A 15,981-nucleotide genomic window follows, 5' to 3' on the forward strand; every position below is an offset into this window, starting at 1 on the left:
TTGTTTAATCACCTGTTCTTGGGCTCCATGGTTTTGGGGAATGGAACTGGTAAAAGCTCAAACTAAATTAAGATTCTCCAATTTCCTATTTGATGGAACTAGATAGCATCACACTCCACTACATTATTGTTACATATAAAATTTAAATTACAATTTTCAGCGAGTGGGGGGGGCTCTTTAGTTGTAAAGATTGTAAAATACAAATAAAAGTGGATATCTAAAGTGGAAACTTTTGGGGAAAAAGATGTGTTAAACTGTAAGGATTCAAGACATTCAGAAGGTTTTCTATAGGCAGTACCCATTATACAAATTAGTATAGTCATAATCCAAAACCCCAAAGCTCTGCTGTTGCCTCTGAAAGCCTTTAGGTTGTTTGTTTGTTTACTCTCCAAAAGGGAGAAAGCTCTGGGGGAAAAAGCACTAGAGGAACTGATGTTAGAGCAGAGTATGCCGGGTACTAACTTCTTCCTCCCCTTTACCTTTCTTTGGGGGTACCTGGCTGTGTAAGTTGGTAGAGCGTGTTGGGGATAGAGTTTACTTAAATAAGTAACTTTAGTAACTAGTTATTTATATCTATTGGAATAATTTCAGCAGTAGTGCTTTTCTCAGAACACCTTAGACAACTGTCCCAAAAAGTCTGGATTAAGGAGTATGAAGGTCATTTGGCAGTTTGGAGCACTTTGCAGGATAGGGCAGCCTAGGGGAGATGCTAAAGTGGAAGATTGAATTAACAAGAGTAGACCAAAGGAGAAGTACCAGCAGTGAGAAGGACAAAGGAAGGAAAGTATTAACATCAAGTGTTTCAAATTTCTGCCGAGGGGCATCAGGGTGGCTCAGCCTGTTAAGCATCTTACTCTTGTGGTTCAGGTCCTGAGCTCAATCATGAGCTCAGTGGGTGGTGGGATCAAGCCCTGCTTCAGGCTCTGTGCTCCGTGTGGAGTCTGCTTGAGCTTTTCTCTCCCTCACCCTCTGCTCCTCCTGTTTGCACAAGCTCTCCTCTCTCTCTCTTTCTCTCTCTCTCAAAAAAAAGGGGGGAGGGACGCCAGGGTGGCTCAGTTGGTTAAGCAGCTGCCTTCGGCTCAGGTCATGATCCCAGCGTCCTGGGATCGAGTCCCGCATCGGGCTCCTTGCTTGGCAGCGAGCCTGCTTCTCCCTCTGCCTCTGCCTGTGCTCACTCTCGCTTCTCTCTCTATGACAAATAAATAAATAAAATCTTTAAAAAAAAGAGGGGGGGGATCTGGGTGGCTCAGTGGGTTAAAGCCTCTGTCTTCGGCTCAGGTCATGATCTCAGGGTCCTGGGATCGAGCCCCACATTGGGCTCTCTGCTCAGCAGAGGCCTCCTCCCCTGCCACCTCTGCCTGCCTCTCTGCCTAATTGTGATCTCTGTCTGTCAAAGAAATAAATAAATCTTTAAAAAAAAAAAGTAAAAATTAAATATTTCTGCCTAGCATTCACTCTTCCAAAGATAATAGAACAGAAATATTTTCTTTGCCCTTTGTACTCTCTGATTTTCTACTCTTGGGGTACAAACCACAAGTTTCTATTTGGATTATAAGTAAGCTGTATTGTCTAGTAATTGGACTTTTGAGGACCTTAGTAGTGTCTGAATAGTACTATCCAGTAGAAATATAACACATATGTCATTTAAAATGTTCTAGTAGCCACATTTTAAAAAGTAAAAAGACACAGGTAAGAGTAAGCTTAATATATTTAGCCCAGTATATCCAGAATATCATTTCAGTGTGTGATCAGTACAAAAAAGTCATTGACGTATTTTCCCTTTTTTTATACTAAGACTTAAAAATCTGTATTGTACAATTATAGCATATCTCAATTCAGACTAGCCACATTCTAAGTGTTCCAGAATCAGTGGCTATTGTTTTGAATGCTGCAGATCTAAAACATAGTTTTAGAATGAAAATGTTTCACAAATTCTAAATCATAAACAGAATTTTAGAACACAGTCTAAAAAGTCAGTTGACCTCTCTGAGCCTTGGTTTCCCCTTCTCTAAAAGTAGAGGGTTGGACTAGGTGAACTCTCAAATTTCTATGAGTTCCAACATTATATGTGTTTAGAGAAACAAACTAATGATATTTCGGTATTGATTGTAGTATTTTTATCAATAGCATTTCACAGAATTTCTTCTTTTATAATTAAGCTGTCATTGACTAGATTTATTTAGGGCCACTGGGTACCTCAGTTGATTAAGTGTCCAGCTCTTAATTTTGGCCCAGGTCATGATCTTAGAGTTGTGACCATGCTGGGCATGGAGCCTGCTTGAGATTCTCCTTCTCTCTCCACCCCTCCTCCCTCCCTCCCTCTCTTAAAAAAATTTTTTTATTGGCATAAACTTGTAAGTGGTAAAGCTGGAGTTCAAACCAAGGTCTGACTTGATTACAAATCTTGTATTCTGTCTACTATATTGTATAGCCTCCTACTCAGTCCAAGGAATTTTCACAGTGCCAAGTAAGAAATAAAACGTTGAGATTTAATAACATTTCACTAAAAAGCAGCTTCATTATTGAATAATGAAAAGTTCTATACTGTGTTTACTAATTATCATGAGAGTTTAGTAATTTCTTTTCCTCTGCTTGTTGTTCTGGAACACCAGAAAAATATAACTGATCTCATAATCTTCCTTGGTCCCATGGCCCATCCCTTCTTGACTTTCGTGTTAACTGTAGTTTTACAGTAAGAAAGGCTAGAAGGTAGCATTGGGGTAAAACAGATAAATGGACTGTAAAATCCTTTCTAAGGTCAAGAAGTCTGACGGTCTCAAGAACAAGTTTGCAGTGAGAATATATACTCAACAGTGGTTGAGGAGAAAAGAGACTCTTCTTTGACTGTATTTTACCTGATTCCCAAGGTAAAGACTGTATTCTTTATTCAAAACAAAACAAAACACAACAGTTCACAGACTGTGGTATGCAGGCCAAAGTTAGGTTTTCACATGGTATTTCTCCCCTTTTTCCCCACAGGGATTAAATATTTAAGAATCGGGAGATATAACAATAAACTATAGATTTCCCATTTCTCTTTTAAAAAAATGGGAATATCTAGCAACACTTGGTCCACATGTTTCATGGACTTAAAGTAGCTACTGCCTCCCTGACGAGCATGGGGTGTGCCAGTGGTCCCAGAGTCCCAGTCAGTCATCCTGTATTCTTTTACTGCTCTCATTTGCATTTTCTGTGTGGGCCAGTAGGTAGGCAAGTCAATTTGTGACCCCTGTTTTAAAGTGTACATGATAGGAGTATCTGGATGGCTCAGTCAGTGAAGCACCTGCTTTAGGCTCTGGTCATGTAGGGTCCCCTGCTGAGCAGGAAGCCTGCTTCTCCCTCTCCCTTCCCCTTTCTCCTACCCCCCACCACGTGTTCTCTTTCTCTCTCTGCTCTCTCTCTCTCCCAAGTAAATATTGTAAGCAGTTCCTAGACAAGGTCCAGAATGGTACAAATCATTCTCAAAGGGAAGGGAATACTTGTTGAGGACCTCATATTACCCCTTACAGTGTGACGTCTTATTCAGTGAGTCATAATTGCAGGTGGTAAGTAGCTAGTGTCATTTTGTGTATTAGGAAAACTAGGCCGGAGTCAAACAGCTAGTCATTAGTAAAGCTGGAATTTACATCTTGATCAGTCTTTTCCCAAAAGCTCATGTTCTTTCCACTATAATGGATTGCTTCCCTCAATCTCAGTACTTATTCATGGTTCCTAGCTTATGTATTTGGCCCTCAACATAGGTACTGCCAGCTTCCAGGCAGAGAAAACATTTTCATCCTGACATGCTTTGCCATTTTTATATTAGAAAAGTTGACTAGATAGTTTCTTTAGAAAGCACTAGATAGTTGCTTTTACTTAGTTGCTTGTGCTGCTAAGGGTAAAGAATAATCGACAGAGGAAGCAATGTGGTATTCTGAGCTGTCTCTGTTAGCAAAGGAGAACTTCTGTTTTCTTTGATAATGCTGTTCCTAAATCCATCCCTTTGGCTGGACATCTAATCTCAACTAAGTGGTAGAAACATCTGCTAATAGCTTTATTTTTTCATCCAGAAAACATTTATGACACACGCCTTTGATCAGAGATCCTGCGGGAAATTCCAATGGACAGGATATCTGCCTCTAAGAATTTATATATACATTTTTTAAGTTTTTTTTTTCAAGTAATCTCTACACCAGTGTGGGGCTCAAATTTACAACCCCAAGATCGAGAGTCACATGTTCTATGATTAAGCCAGCCAGGGACCCCAAGAATTTATATTCTTTAAAAAAAAAAAAAAGAACGAGGGAAATTTTATAACAAACTGATGATGATAAGAAAGTAAACTATACAAAAAAAGGACAAGATGCCGCCAATAAAGATGATTGCAGAAAAGAAGTAGTTGCAGCTGGTAATCATTTAGTTCTCATCAAGCCCAGCAATGCTAAAAATCATCAGGAAGCAGAACCCACTCTTAGTTCAGAAGTAATGAAGCCCTGTATCATGTGGTGTGAAAACCGTGGCGTGGGAGGTCTCAGCCTGTTCTTAGATCTAACCATGAGGCCAAACACAAGTGAGTAATAATAATAAAAATAACTTGAACTTCTCACCCATAATAAGCACAAATACTTGGAGACATTCATCAAGTAATTTATCTTTCCTTCTTCCATGGTTCTCATTATGTAAACTATTGAATTATATATTCTTATTCTTGGTAGCTTAGGTCATTATATTAGAGGCCCTAGAGTTGTATCGGCCTATGGTTGATGTCCACATTTTCAGTCTCTTTCCGCTGTTTTTTCATATCCTGCCAAACAAGTTCGTAATTGCTGGACACATGCTATCCTTTTGTACTCAGGTCCCTTACTTTCTCCTTCCTGTTTAGGTTTTCTTGTGGCCATTTCACCATCACTGTCACCATCTACTAAACTTAGCTATATGTTGGTCATTGGGATGCTGGGATGGAGAATGGATGTTGTTTTTTGGTTTTTGTTTTCAAGAAATAGTCTCATCTGTTCAGGGAAGTTTTGTTTGGTTTTATAAAAGGTACACAATACATATTGATTTTAGACTTTAGCATCTTTAGTTTTAGATTGTTGCAGATCTTATAAACAACTATTGCTTTATGTAAATAAGAGCTATTTTAGAACCTATACTGCTAATTAAAAAAAAATATTTCCTAGCACTGTCTTAAAAACTGTTAGTGTATTGTAATTGAATTAAATTGTTTAGACCCGGGGCACCTGGGTGGTTCAGTCAGTTAAGCATCTCCTTTGGCTCAGGTCGTGATCCCAGTGTCCTAGGGTCAAGCCCCGCATTGGGCTGCCTGCTCGGCGGGAAGCCTGCTTCTCCGTCTCCCCTTACCCCTGCTTGTGTTTCCTTTTCACTGTGTCTCTGTCAAATAAATAAATAAAATATTTTAAAAAATAGTTTAGACCCAACCCTGATTGTTGGCACAGTCGTGAAGTGAGGGAAGTTGGTCTTCTTTCCCTTCTAGCTGTACTCACTATATGTGGCAGAGCTCTTGTTCTCTCTCCACATCCTGACTTATGATGCTGTATGACTCCTCTCCTCATGGTGTAGTCTCAGGCCATGTTTTTTGTATGTCTCATTAAACATCAGTAGGTTGGTGCGTGTGGGTGGCTCAGTCGGTTAAGCATCTGCCTTCAGCTCAGTTCATGATACCGATGTTCCAGGATCAAGTCCTGCATTGGGCTCTCTGCTCAGCGGGGAACATGCTTCTCTCTCTGCCCCTCCCTGCACTCGTGCTTGCTTGTGTGCTTGTGTTTCTCTCTCTCTCTCAAAAAATAAAATCTTTTTAAAAAAAATCAGTAGATTGATGAAGTAATGTGGTAGACATGATTGTTGTCTGCCCTGATAATCTGTTTCTTATTTTCAACTGTTAGGAAAACTTTCATTATGATTTTTTTTTTCCATTTTTCTACCTCAGCTTTCCTGGCCTTCTTGTTTAATTTAGTTTAGTTTAATTGTGAAAATAGTTATTCTCATTTAAGGAATGAACAGTAGTTTTTCCTGCAATGTTTAGACAAGGTATTTATATAAAAATAATTATGTATAATAAGAATAGAACTATGAACTAGCTATTTTTTGTCTTGTTCTTACTATATCACCATAGTAGTCCACTTTTCTATGATTATTCAGAAAATTGACTTAACTTTTGTCTTGTGTTTCAACAGAAGGAGAATATGTTAAAATGTTTATGCGAGGTCGGCCAATTACAATGTTCATTCCTTCTGATGTTGAAAACTATGATGACATCAGAACAGAACTGCCTCCTGAGAAGCTGAAACTGGAGTGGGTGTATCCTTCTCTACTGTGACAGCAACTTTGTTTGCTTTGTCTTTAGTTTAAGAAAAATTCATTTACCTAAGCTCTATCAAAATTATCTTTATACAAAAATAATAATAAATGTAATATCACAACCACTTGAGAAAGTAAAGAGATGTTACTTCTCATCTTTCACATATTATATATATTTTGCTCTTACCAATTTAAAACCACCCAAATTCATGTCTTTGGATAGGACAAGCGGTACTGTATGTACATCGTGGCAGCTACTTGTAGCATGGTAGAGAAGGCATTGGACTGGAATGGGAAGACTAGTGTTTGAGTCTCAGCTCTGCCACCCCCAATGAACCTTACTTCCCTTATAAAAAGAGGTTAATAACTCCTACTTTACTGAGCTGTTGTAAGAATTAAATAAGGAAACATCAGTTAAGTATTTTATAACTTGCGAAATAATGTAAATTATTTTATTACAAGCTCAAATTAATATGATTGATTCTAATTCCAGAAGTAACTTCTCAGCCAGACTTTGTAAAAAATGACTATATAAAAGAGCTCCCTTAATTTCACTTAGAAATTTTTCTCTTAGAACCTTTGAGAAACTCCATGAAGCAGAATGGAGCTAGTAGTTTGAACTCCGTTTTCTGCCTCCATTCTACTCCACACTCTTTCCCCTACCTTTTCATTCATTCCCTCATTTCTGTAGAAATTAGCCTGGGAAAGATCACCAATCCTGTAATTCTGTACAACTTTTTAATAAACACTCTGCCTGCTAAACTGTGCCTGGCTGTCTTACTCATTTAGGTCAAGCACAAATGTCATTTTCTCAGCACTTCTTTTGATCCCTCTCCTCACTTTCTCTCCATTTAAATTAGGTGTTCCTTCTATGCTTTCTCCTGGGATACTGTTACTTTTCTTTCCACAATTTCTAATGATATTTTTGGTCTTTGGTTTTGTCATCTTTGAGAGAGCATAATCTTCAGGGACACAGGCCTCTGTTTTGTTCAGAACTGTATGTTCAGCCTGTGCCTGCCACATGTTAGGAACTCAATATGTATTTGTCTGGGGAATGAGGAAACTAAGATTTATGCATATTAAAAACTCGGGATTGCACCTTGGATAGTGGCAGGACTTGAGTTTCCTAGCTCTGATGCATTCCTGTTTTCTTTATACCTTTCTCATGCCCCTCGGTATCCATGAAAAGCTTGTTAGTTTACACCTTAAAAATTGTGTTTATTAAAAACCTTGACTTTTGTGTTTAAGATACGGTTATCGAGGAAAGGACTGTCGTGCTAATGTTTACCTTCTTCCTACCGGAGAAATAGTGTATTTCATAGCATCAGTAGTAGTACTGTTTAATTATGAGGAGAGAACTCAGCGACACTACCTGGGTCACACAGACTGTGTGAAATGGTTGGTATCATTGAATACTTGTCTTTTTTTTCTTTGTCATTTTTGCATTTCTTTTTAATTTGGGTTTTTTCAGAAATGGTTTCTTGTGTAGAGCTCAGATGTTAAGGATATTAAAGGCATGCTGTAGGATGTATTTGAAAAAGTGGCATTTTAATATGGGGAAGTTATAGTGGAACTTTTAAAGCACTTTTGTTTCTTAGGATAATTTAAATTGATACTCTTCTGGAAAGTTATGAGCAATACATACTAAGAACAAAAATTTTACATTCTCAATGAGCTTATCCCTTGGTTTCAAGATGTATAAAGAGTCTAGATATAGACAGGAAGACATCTTTTTAAAAATTTTGCTAGTCTCATGTTTATCATGAAAAATGTGGGCATATATGCTGCACTATTTTCAGTTTGTTCTTAAGAGTTTCTTGCTCCATATTTGACTTAACAAGAGTTCAGCATTAAGAACTCTTAATTTTAAAAGTTTGGAGGTACTGTGTTTACTGTGTTCCTTTGTAGAAAAGTAGAAATGATAGAAGAACTGTTCAGTCAATAATAATGCATAAGGATACAGCAAACGGGGAAAATGCTGTTGTTGTAATAGGTTACATTTGTACCGTGCAGTACCGCATCTTTACTACGATAAAACCATCTGACTGCATGCGCGTGTGCAAGATTAGAAAGGAACTTGAACAGATGAAGACAGTTTAAGTTATCCTGCCACAGATGTGAATTTACTGCTCCATTAATTTGTCTGTTTTAGTTGACCAAAGGAAGAAAAAGTATGGTCAAAACTTAGGTGGTTGATTTGCTAAAGAAAATCAGATAATCACGAGAATTTTTTAATGATTAAAAACTGAAAAATGTTTGACAGATGTTGTTACTAAGGCATATTTCAGCTGTTTCTCATTTCCCATATTTAAAATTGTTGTTAATAATGCTGTTTTAGCCTTGCTGTACATCCTGACAAAATTAGGATCGCAACTGGACAGATAGCTGGAGTGGATAAAGATGGAAGGGTGAGTGGCATAGTGTTCTGCAGGCTGTACCAGTGATGTTGCCATTAGAATGGAATTGATTGTATTTTTAACCATGGCTTGCTTACTTCATTCTTTTAAATGCTGCTAAGGTATCTCTAGTATAAGAGGGAAAAAATAGTAGAATGTAAGAACATCCCAAAAAACAAAAGAGAATCATACTACTTAAATATTTCTCTAAAAGGAAATATTCTCCCTAAGGGGACTATTTATTTGTAAAATTGGGAGGACTCAGAAGCTTCTTACTTTTTTTTTTTTTTAACTTAGCATAATTTATCAGTGTTTGCCAGAAGATAGTAAAATTTCACTATATTGATGGACTTGATTTTATATGTGACTGGAACTGATAACACTTTAAAAATTTCAGTTCCTACTCAATATCATTAAGTTGGTTTATGTAATAAATATCTTACTTGTAAGGATCAACAGAGAGTATTATCAATGACTGATTAACCTGTGTCTGACTGTACCCATGACATTCTCTGGCTTGAGTTTATTTAAAGAAAAGGAGTTGGAATGGCTATATTGGATGAGTCTAAGGCCCCTTCCGGTTTCAAATTCTATTTAAGAACTGTTTGTTTAGCAATTTATTGGACACTGGTTAGGGAAAAAAAGGTATTATTTTCCAGGAATTAAGGTAATGTTAAAAGCGGAGTATCCAGAGAAAATTTGCCTGGGTTAGAATTCTAACTCTGCCTTTTAATAACTGTATAGCTTTGGGGGCGCCTGGGTGGCTCAGTGGGTTAAAGCCTCTGCCTTCGGCTCAGGTCATGATCCCAGGGTTCTGGGATCGAGCCCCACATCAGGCTCTCTACTCAGCAAGGAGCCTGCTTCCCTTCCTCTCTCTCTGCCTGCCTTTCTGCCTACTTGTGATCTCTGTCAAATAAATAAATAAAATCTTAAAAAAAAAAACAAAACCTGTATAACTTTGGGCAAGTTATTCAAATCTCTATATCTCCATTTCCTAATCTGTTAAATGGTGATTATTATAGTACATAGTTCATGGGACTGTGAGGATTAAATGAATTAATACATGTACTTAGAATAGTATATGGCATAGTAAATAAAATACTAAATCATTTTCTGCTACTATTATTATCACTGTTGTTATTTTCTTGTGTTCATAGTATGAGAAGAAAATACCTCCTCAAGATTCTTTGGGGTCATGTCTAATGTAGTAGCTGGTTTATATTAGATGTTTATCCATCCCTACTGCTTTTTAGAGATGGCAGACAGTTCTGTTTGGTAGCAGTATTTATTTGCACCCACTGAATACCAGATAGTCTTGCTATCTTATGTTTTTCCCCTTGTCTTTGCAGCCTCTGCAACCCCATGTCAGAGTGTGGGATTCAGTTAGTTTATCCACACTGCAAATTATTGGACTTGGGACCTTTGAGCGGGGAGTAGGATGCCTGGATTTTTCAAAAGCAGTAAGTAACAATTTTTAAAGAAGTAAGCAAGCAGTGCAAAGAAGCAGAAAAGAAAATAAGCTCAGTATGTGTGTGTGTTCACAGAAAGTGCTAACTCTGACTTGTTAGCTATTGCTTAGCAATGGCCAGCACTTTAACCTAGGTACTAAAGTATTTGGTTTAAATGGGATACAGGTTATTATACTTAATTATACTTTTGTTCTGAAATAGGATTCCTATAGTAACAGGAAATGGTTAGAGGAATATATACATAGCATGGTATAATTGAAATAAGCAGTAGGACGTGCTTTTGCTTCAGCTTGAATCATGGAAATATATTTTATTTAGAAAATTCAGACATGAAAGTTGGCCAGTTCCACACAAATATTGGCTTTTCTTGAGGTCATGTTGGAGCAAATGAAATAATCAAACCTTTGTGGGGCCATGATCTTGGAGTCCGAGGATCAAGTCCCACATTGGTCTCCCTGCTCGGTCGGGAATCTGTTTCTCGCTCTAACTTTCCCCCCTCTCATGCTCTCTCTCATTCTGTTTCAAATAAATAAATAAAATCTTTTTTAAAAATCAGACCTTTGGGGCGCCTGGGTGGCTCAGTGGGTTAAGCCGCTGCCTTCGGCTCAGGTCATGATCTCAGGATCCTGGGATCGAGCCCCGCATCGGGCTCTCTGCTCAGCAGGGAGCCTGCTTCCTCCTCTCTCTCTGCCTGCCTCTCTGCCTGCTTGTGATCTCTGTCAAATAAATAAATAAAATCTTTAAAAAAAAAAAATAAAAATAAAAAAAAATAAAAATCAGACCTTTGTACTCAATAAAATCGTGAATTATCTTGGTTCTGAATTGATGACAACTTGAGTTTAAAATTCAGTATCTTCCTATCTAAACCTTGAGGCTTTATCCTGAAGGGGAAATGAAAGAGGGATATTGAAACATTCTATTTATTCTTGAATTATATACAATTGTTGTAGAGTATACAGGAGATCTACACTTTAGGATCCATGATTTTAAGTTTCAAATACACCCCTCCAGATTTTATTGGCCCTCACTCATACTTTAGGATACATGTATGTATTCTTATTACCTCTTCAGTTCCTAGCTCTTAGCAGGTTTATTATGGATTATGGGAGTTTTGTGGGACATGGAGGCAGAAGGGACATTTTTACAACAGAAAGATAAATTTGGGTGGATATAGGAACTTTGCTAGCTTTGAAGGTACTGAAGGTCCAGAGGTCCTGTGAGACAAGAATTGTGAGAAAGGTGATAAATGGACTGAAGGACTTTTACTACCTTTTTTACCCCTAAATTTCTGTAGCAGGAACTGTTGTCATCTTGTTGATACCATTATTACAGTGTTAAGACTATCTTGGATTGTCTCATACTCTTAACTTTTCCTGGTTTAGGTAATTGTTCTAATACAGGCTAAAAGAAAGATAAAAAGAAGAGAGCAAGCTCTGTCCTTCATCATTACCTCTTTTCTCCACAGTATTTCTTTCTCCCATATATGTCATTAGGCATATATTGCAAATGCTACTGGAAAACAAATAATTTTTTAATATCCACATTTTTTTTTCTTAAACTGGGACACTTAAATTATGTGAATGAAAATGGTTTCAGAAAGATAGAAAAGAGGGGCGCCTGAATGGCTCAGTCAGTTAAGTGTTTGACTCTTGATTCAGCTCAGGTCATAATCTCAGGCGTTGGGCTCCACATCTGAGTGGTGAATCTGCTTGAGATTCTCTTGTTCATCTCACTTGGCCCCTCCCTACCCATGTTCTCTCTCTCAAATAAATAAATCTTTAAAAAAACTTTTTAAAGGATAATAAAAAAATAATTTATCTCATTTATTCATGTTAATATAAGTCAGATATATCATGGAAAACTAAATTGCTATCTCTGAATAACAGAAGTAACTAGATCACAAGTAGAAACTAACCTGGGGAAAAAATTAAAAGTAGAAAATATTTTTTAAGGAGTCTTCATTATATTTCTGAAAAAAATAGGGAAGAATATAATCATTTTCTTTGAAGGAGCTGTGTGTTTAAAGGATTTGGGATTATCTTAATGTTGGCAGTTTTAATAAAATGGTATTTCTTCTTAGAAAGTCAAACTTAACTGAAAATTCTAAATGCCTTTATTTGGCTTTTCTTTAGGATTCAGGTGTTCATTTATGTGTTATTGATGACTCCAATGAGCATATGCTTACTGTATGGGATTGGCAGAAAAAATCAAAAGGAGCAGAAATAAAGGTAAATCAAAAGAAGTTTTAATTATTATTTTTTAGAATACATTATTTGTTTTGCAGATCCTTGGAAGTATATTGCATATCCTTAAGTTGTAAAAGCATACCAGCTGGCCATATCCATTTGATTTATTGATTGCCATCATTCTAATGATACTAAGAATACCATTCTTAATCTGTTTTTTTAAACAACACCTATTTATGGTCTGTAGTTTCTGTGATAGTATCTATAGATCCTGAGGTCAATTCTTAAACTATTCTTAAGATAAAATAGTCAGGTACCTTCAACCAAATTCCAGTGATATTTCAGACACATTGTGCTACTGAAATGCCAAAGTAGATGGTTATCTCATCTCAGAATTAACTCTGAATACTCAACCTGGTTTCCTTAACAAAATTTGTTACTTCATTCAGTCTTTAAATTAGTTTTAAAACCCTAAGGAAAAAATTCATCCTAGGAATATGACTCACGTAACTAAAAAGCATATGTAACAGTAAGTTTTTTTGTCTTAATTACATGTATGGGGTTATTACATAAAATGCTACAGCATGTATAATTGTTGTAGAATAGGATTGATCCCTTTGTGTGGATCAGTCTCTAACTTGTAAGAGAAGAATATAAGCTTAACATTGCAGCTATGTTCATATGGGTAGAAATGGCCTCCCTCTCACAGGCTTTCAGAGGGATTCAGAGTGACAGGATGACTATAAAAAGCCTATGACATATTTGCCGTACTCTTAAATAACATCACATTCCTCTTTAGTTGTGCGCTCGCTCTCTCTCTCTCTCTCTCTCTCTCTCAACAGTTTTGTTTGGTATAAGCGTCAGGCTTTCAGCTTGTTGGTCAAAAAGAGATTCTTTTAAATAGTGTAAGTTAATCTTTTGAAAGAAACGGTAGATTGTGCTTGAAAAGAATATGACATGTCAGGAAACCTCAAACCTTGAAAAATACAAATGAGGATGTAGATTGTCTTTCAGCCATAAAAGTAATTTAACATTGAAACATGAGGATGTTACACTGAAGTGAAATGGGTGTGATCCTTTGTAGTAAAGGCTACCAGATGAAGTCTTGTGGTTTTCCTCCTGCTGGTTACTTGTTGATCTCCTTTCCATGACCTTAAATGTTAGGATTCTTCAGAGTTATATCTCATGTCCTCCATCAGTATCATGTATGCTCTTATGGCCTTAATTACTGTCTGCTGTGTCCCATATCAATTAACTCTAACCCAGATCTCTGTCCCACATTTAAACCTATATTTCTTGTTGCCTGCTAGGCATCTTTATTTGAATGTCCTATCCTGTAAATCAAAATCAACATTTCCCACTCTACACTAGTCATCATCCTTAGCCCTCAACCTGTTTCACCTCCTACCACACTTTACCTACTTGGGAAAGCTAGAAACTCTTTTCCCCTTGCTTGTCATACTGAAGTTCCTTGTATCCCAGATGTCTGTATTAGAGCTCTTTCCAGTGCAGGTGACTGCAAAACAACTTAAAGATGAAGAGAATTTACTGATTCATGGTTAAGGAGAAAAAACACATCTAGAAAAGGTCAGAGGGGAATTTTGTCTCAGGAATGAATTGATTCAGGACTGCATCACTGACTCTCTTCTCTCTCCTCCTTTTCTTTTGTGTTGACCTTACTCTCTCCCACTGTAGATGAGCTCTATTTTTGCTTAAGTCACAGAAATTTGGAGAGTTGGTACATACATAGTTAATTTATATAAGTTTAAAATTCAGCAAGGCAACTTTAAGACCTATTGACAAGAATTAAAGAAGACATAAATACATGAAGGAATATACAATAATCATGGATAGAAGAAAATATAAGGATATTACATCTGTGCATGTTATTCTGTATTTTCAGCATAGTCAGAATCCCAGCATGATTTTCTTGAAAGTTGACAAGCTGAGTATGTGTGGAAATATGAAGCGATAAGAGTAAACAAAAATTACAAGTTTGATGTGTGAAGTAACTGGAATTCTAATACACTGTTGTATGTTGAACACAGAAATCAGCACAGCCATTTTTGGAAAATGGCATTACCTTTTAAAGTTTGAACATATACATGTGTATAACCTCTACCCTCCTATTCCACTCTTAGGTATAAACCCGACAGAAGTATATCCACGTGTTAACCAAAAGACAACTACATCAAAAATAATGGTAGCCCCACAAAAGGAAGTTACCCAAATGCCAATCAGTAGGAGAATGGATAAATCAACAATGGGATCTTTACATACAAAGGAATACAGTACAGCAATGAGAATGAACAAATTACAATATATGCACCAATATGAACTGAATCTCACAAATGTAGATAAAATGGGGTCAGATACAAAGGAGTACATTCTGTATGATTCCATTTAAATAAAACAAAGTAATCTATGTTGCTATAAATCAGGATCATAGTTACTTGAGCAGACATAGGGGATAGTGTCTAGAAAAGGTATCTAAGTTTTTAGGTATCTGGTATGTTAGAAATTGTTCTTTTTCTTGTTCTAGATGCTGTACAGAAGTGTGTTCAGTTTGTGAATATTCTCAAGCTATGTACTTAGGATTTGAGTACTTTTCTGTACATATAATTTGATAAAATTAATGTAGTTGATAAAATTGATAAAAATTAATGTAAAATATCCTGGGGTCAAAGTAAATTTTAAAGATGATGTTAATAACAGAACAAAAATTAGTCATCTCCAGAAGAGATTAATTCATTGACATGAAGTTCTTAAAGTTAAAAAATGGACATTAAGGGGGTACTGGTTAGCTGAGTCAGTAGTGGTTTTGGCTCTGGTGATGATCTCATGGGTCATCATGGGTCTCATGGTCACAGGATGGAGCCCTGTGTTGGAGTCTGCTTGAAGAGTCTGTCCACCTGCCCCTTTCCCCACCTTTGTATGCACTCATGTGCTTTGTCTCTCTGAAATAAATCTGGGGTGCCTGGGTAGCTCAGCGTTAAGCCTTAGGCTCAGGTCATGATCCTGGAGTGCCAGGATTGAGTCCCGAATAAGACAGCCTCCTCATCAGGGAATCTGCTTCTCCCTCTGACCTGCCCCTTCTCATGTTCTCTCTCTCTCCCTCTCTCATTTTCTCAAATAAATAAATAAAATCTTTTTAAAAAATAATAAATCTTTCTTAAAAATGGATATTAATATTCACCCTGCAAGTAAACAACAGCTAACGATAAACAGCTATACAAGCATGTATATTTTACCTGTTAAGTTTGAATAGGTGCTTTTGCCATAAAACATTTGATAATTCAGTAATTTCAGTGAAAAAATTATATTTGTAATTCCTTTGTGGCTCTCATGCCTGTTTTCTTCTACTGTCTCATTCTAGTTCTTTTAAACTTAACTCCTATCCTTTTAGGTTTTTTTGAGGAAAGAGCATAAAACTTAGTTTTTTGTTTCTTCATTACTCTATAGGTATCAGTAGTGACCATTCTGCATCTACTTTATAAGCCCTCAGCCTGATGATGAATCTCTAAATCAGTAATATTTTCTTGGTCAATAGTAATAGTACCAAGAAAGAGAAGACTTTTTTTTTCCTATCAAAATGACAGTCTGTCTTTATGATAGAATGTACATGGCTCTTGC

General features: G+C 36.8%; 1 protein-coding gene across 6 annotated transcripts in view; it reads left to right on the plus strand.

Moving 5' to 3' along the window:
* EML4 (EMAP like 4) overlaps nucleotides 1-15,981 on the plus strand; it is a 156,162-nt gene that overhangs the window by 96,418 nt on the left and 43,763 nt on the right. For all 6 annotated transcript variants that reach the window (XM_047744155.1, XM_047744154.1, XM_047744156.1 and 3 more), the window contains 5 exons: nucleotides 6,174-6,297; nucleotides 7,546-7,695; nucleotides 8,636-8,705; nucleotides 10,043-10,153; nucleotides 12,295-12,390. In XM_047744155.1, coding sequence (XP_047600111.1) covers nucleotides 6,174-6,297; nucleotides 7,546-7,695; nucleotides 8,636-8,705; nucleotides 10,043-10,153; nucleotides 12,295-12,390 — 551 coding nt within the window. The remainder of the gene's footprint in view (nucleotides 1-6,173; nucleotides 6,298-7,545; nucleotides 7,696-8,635; nucleotides 8,706-10,042; nucleotides 10,154-12,294; nucleotides 12,391-15,981) is intronic.

Source organism: Lutra lutra, chromosome 9 (genome assembly GCF_902655055.1).
Source record: "Lutra lutra chromosome 9, mLutLut1.2, whole genome shotgun sequence".
Taxonomy (NCBI): Eukaryota; Metazoa; Chordata; class Mammalia; order Carnivora; family Mustelidae; genus Lutra; species Lutra lutra.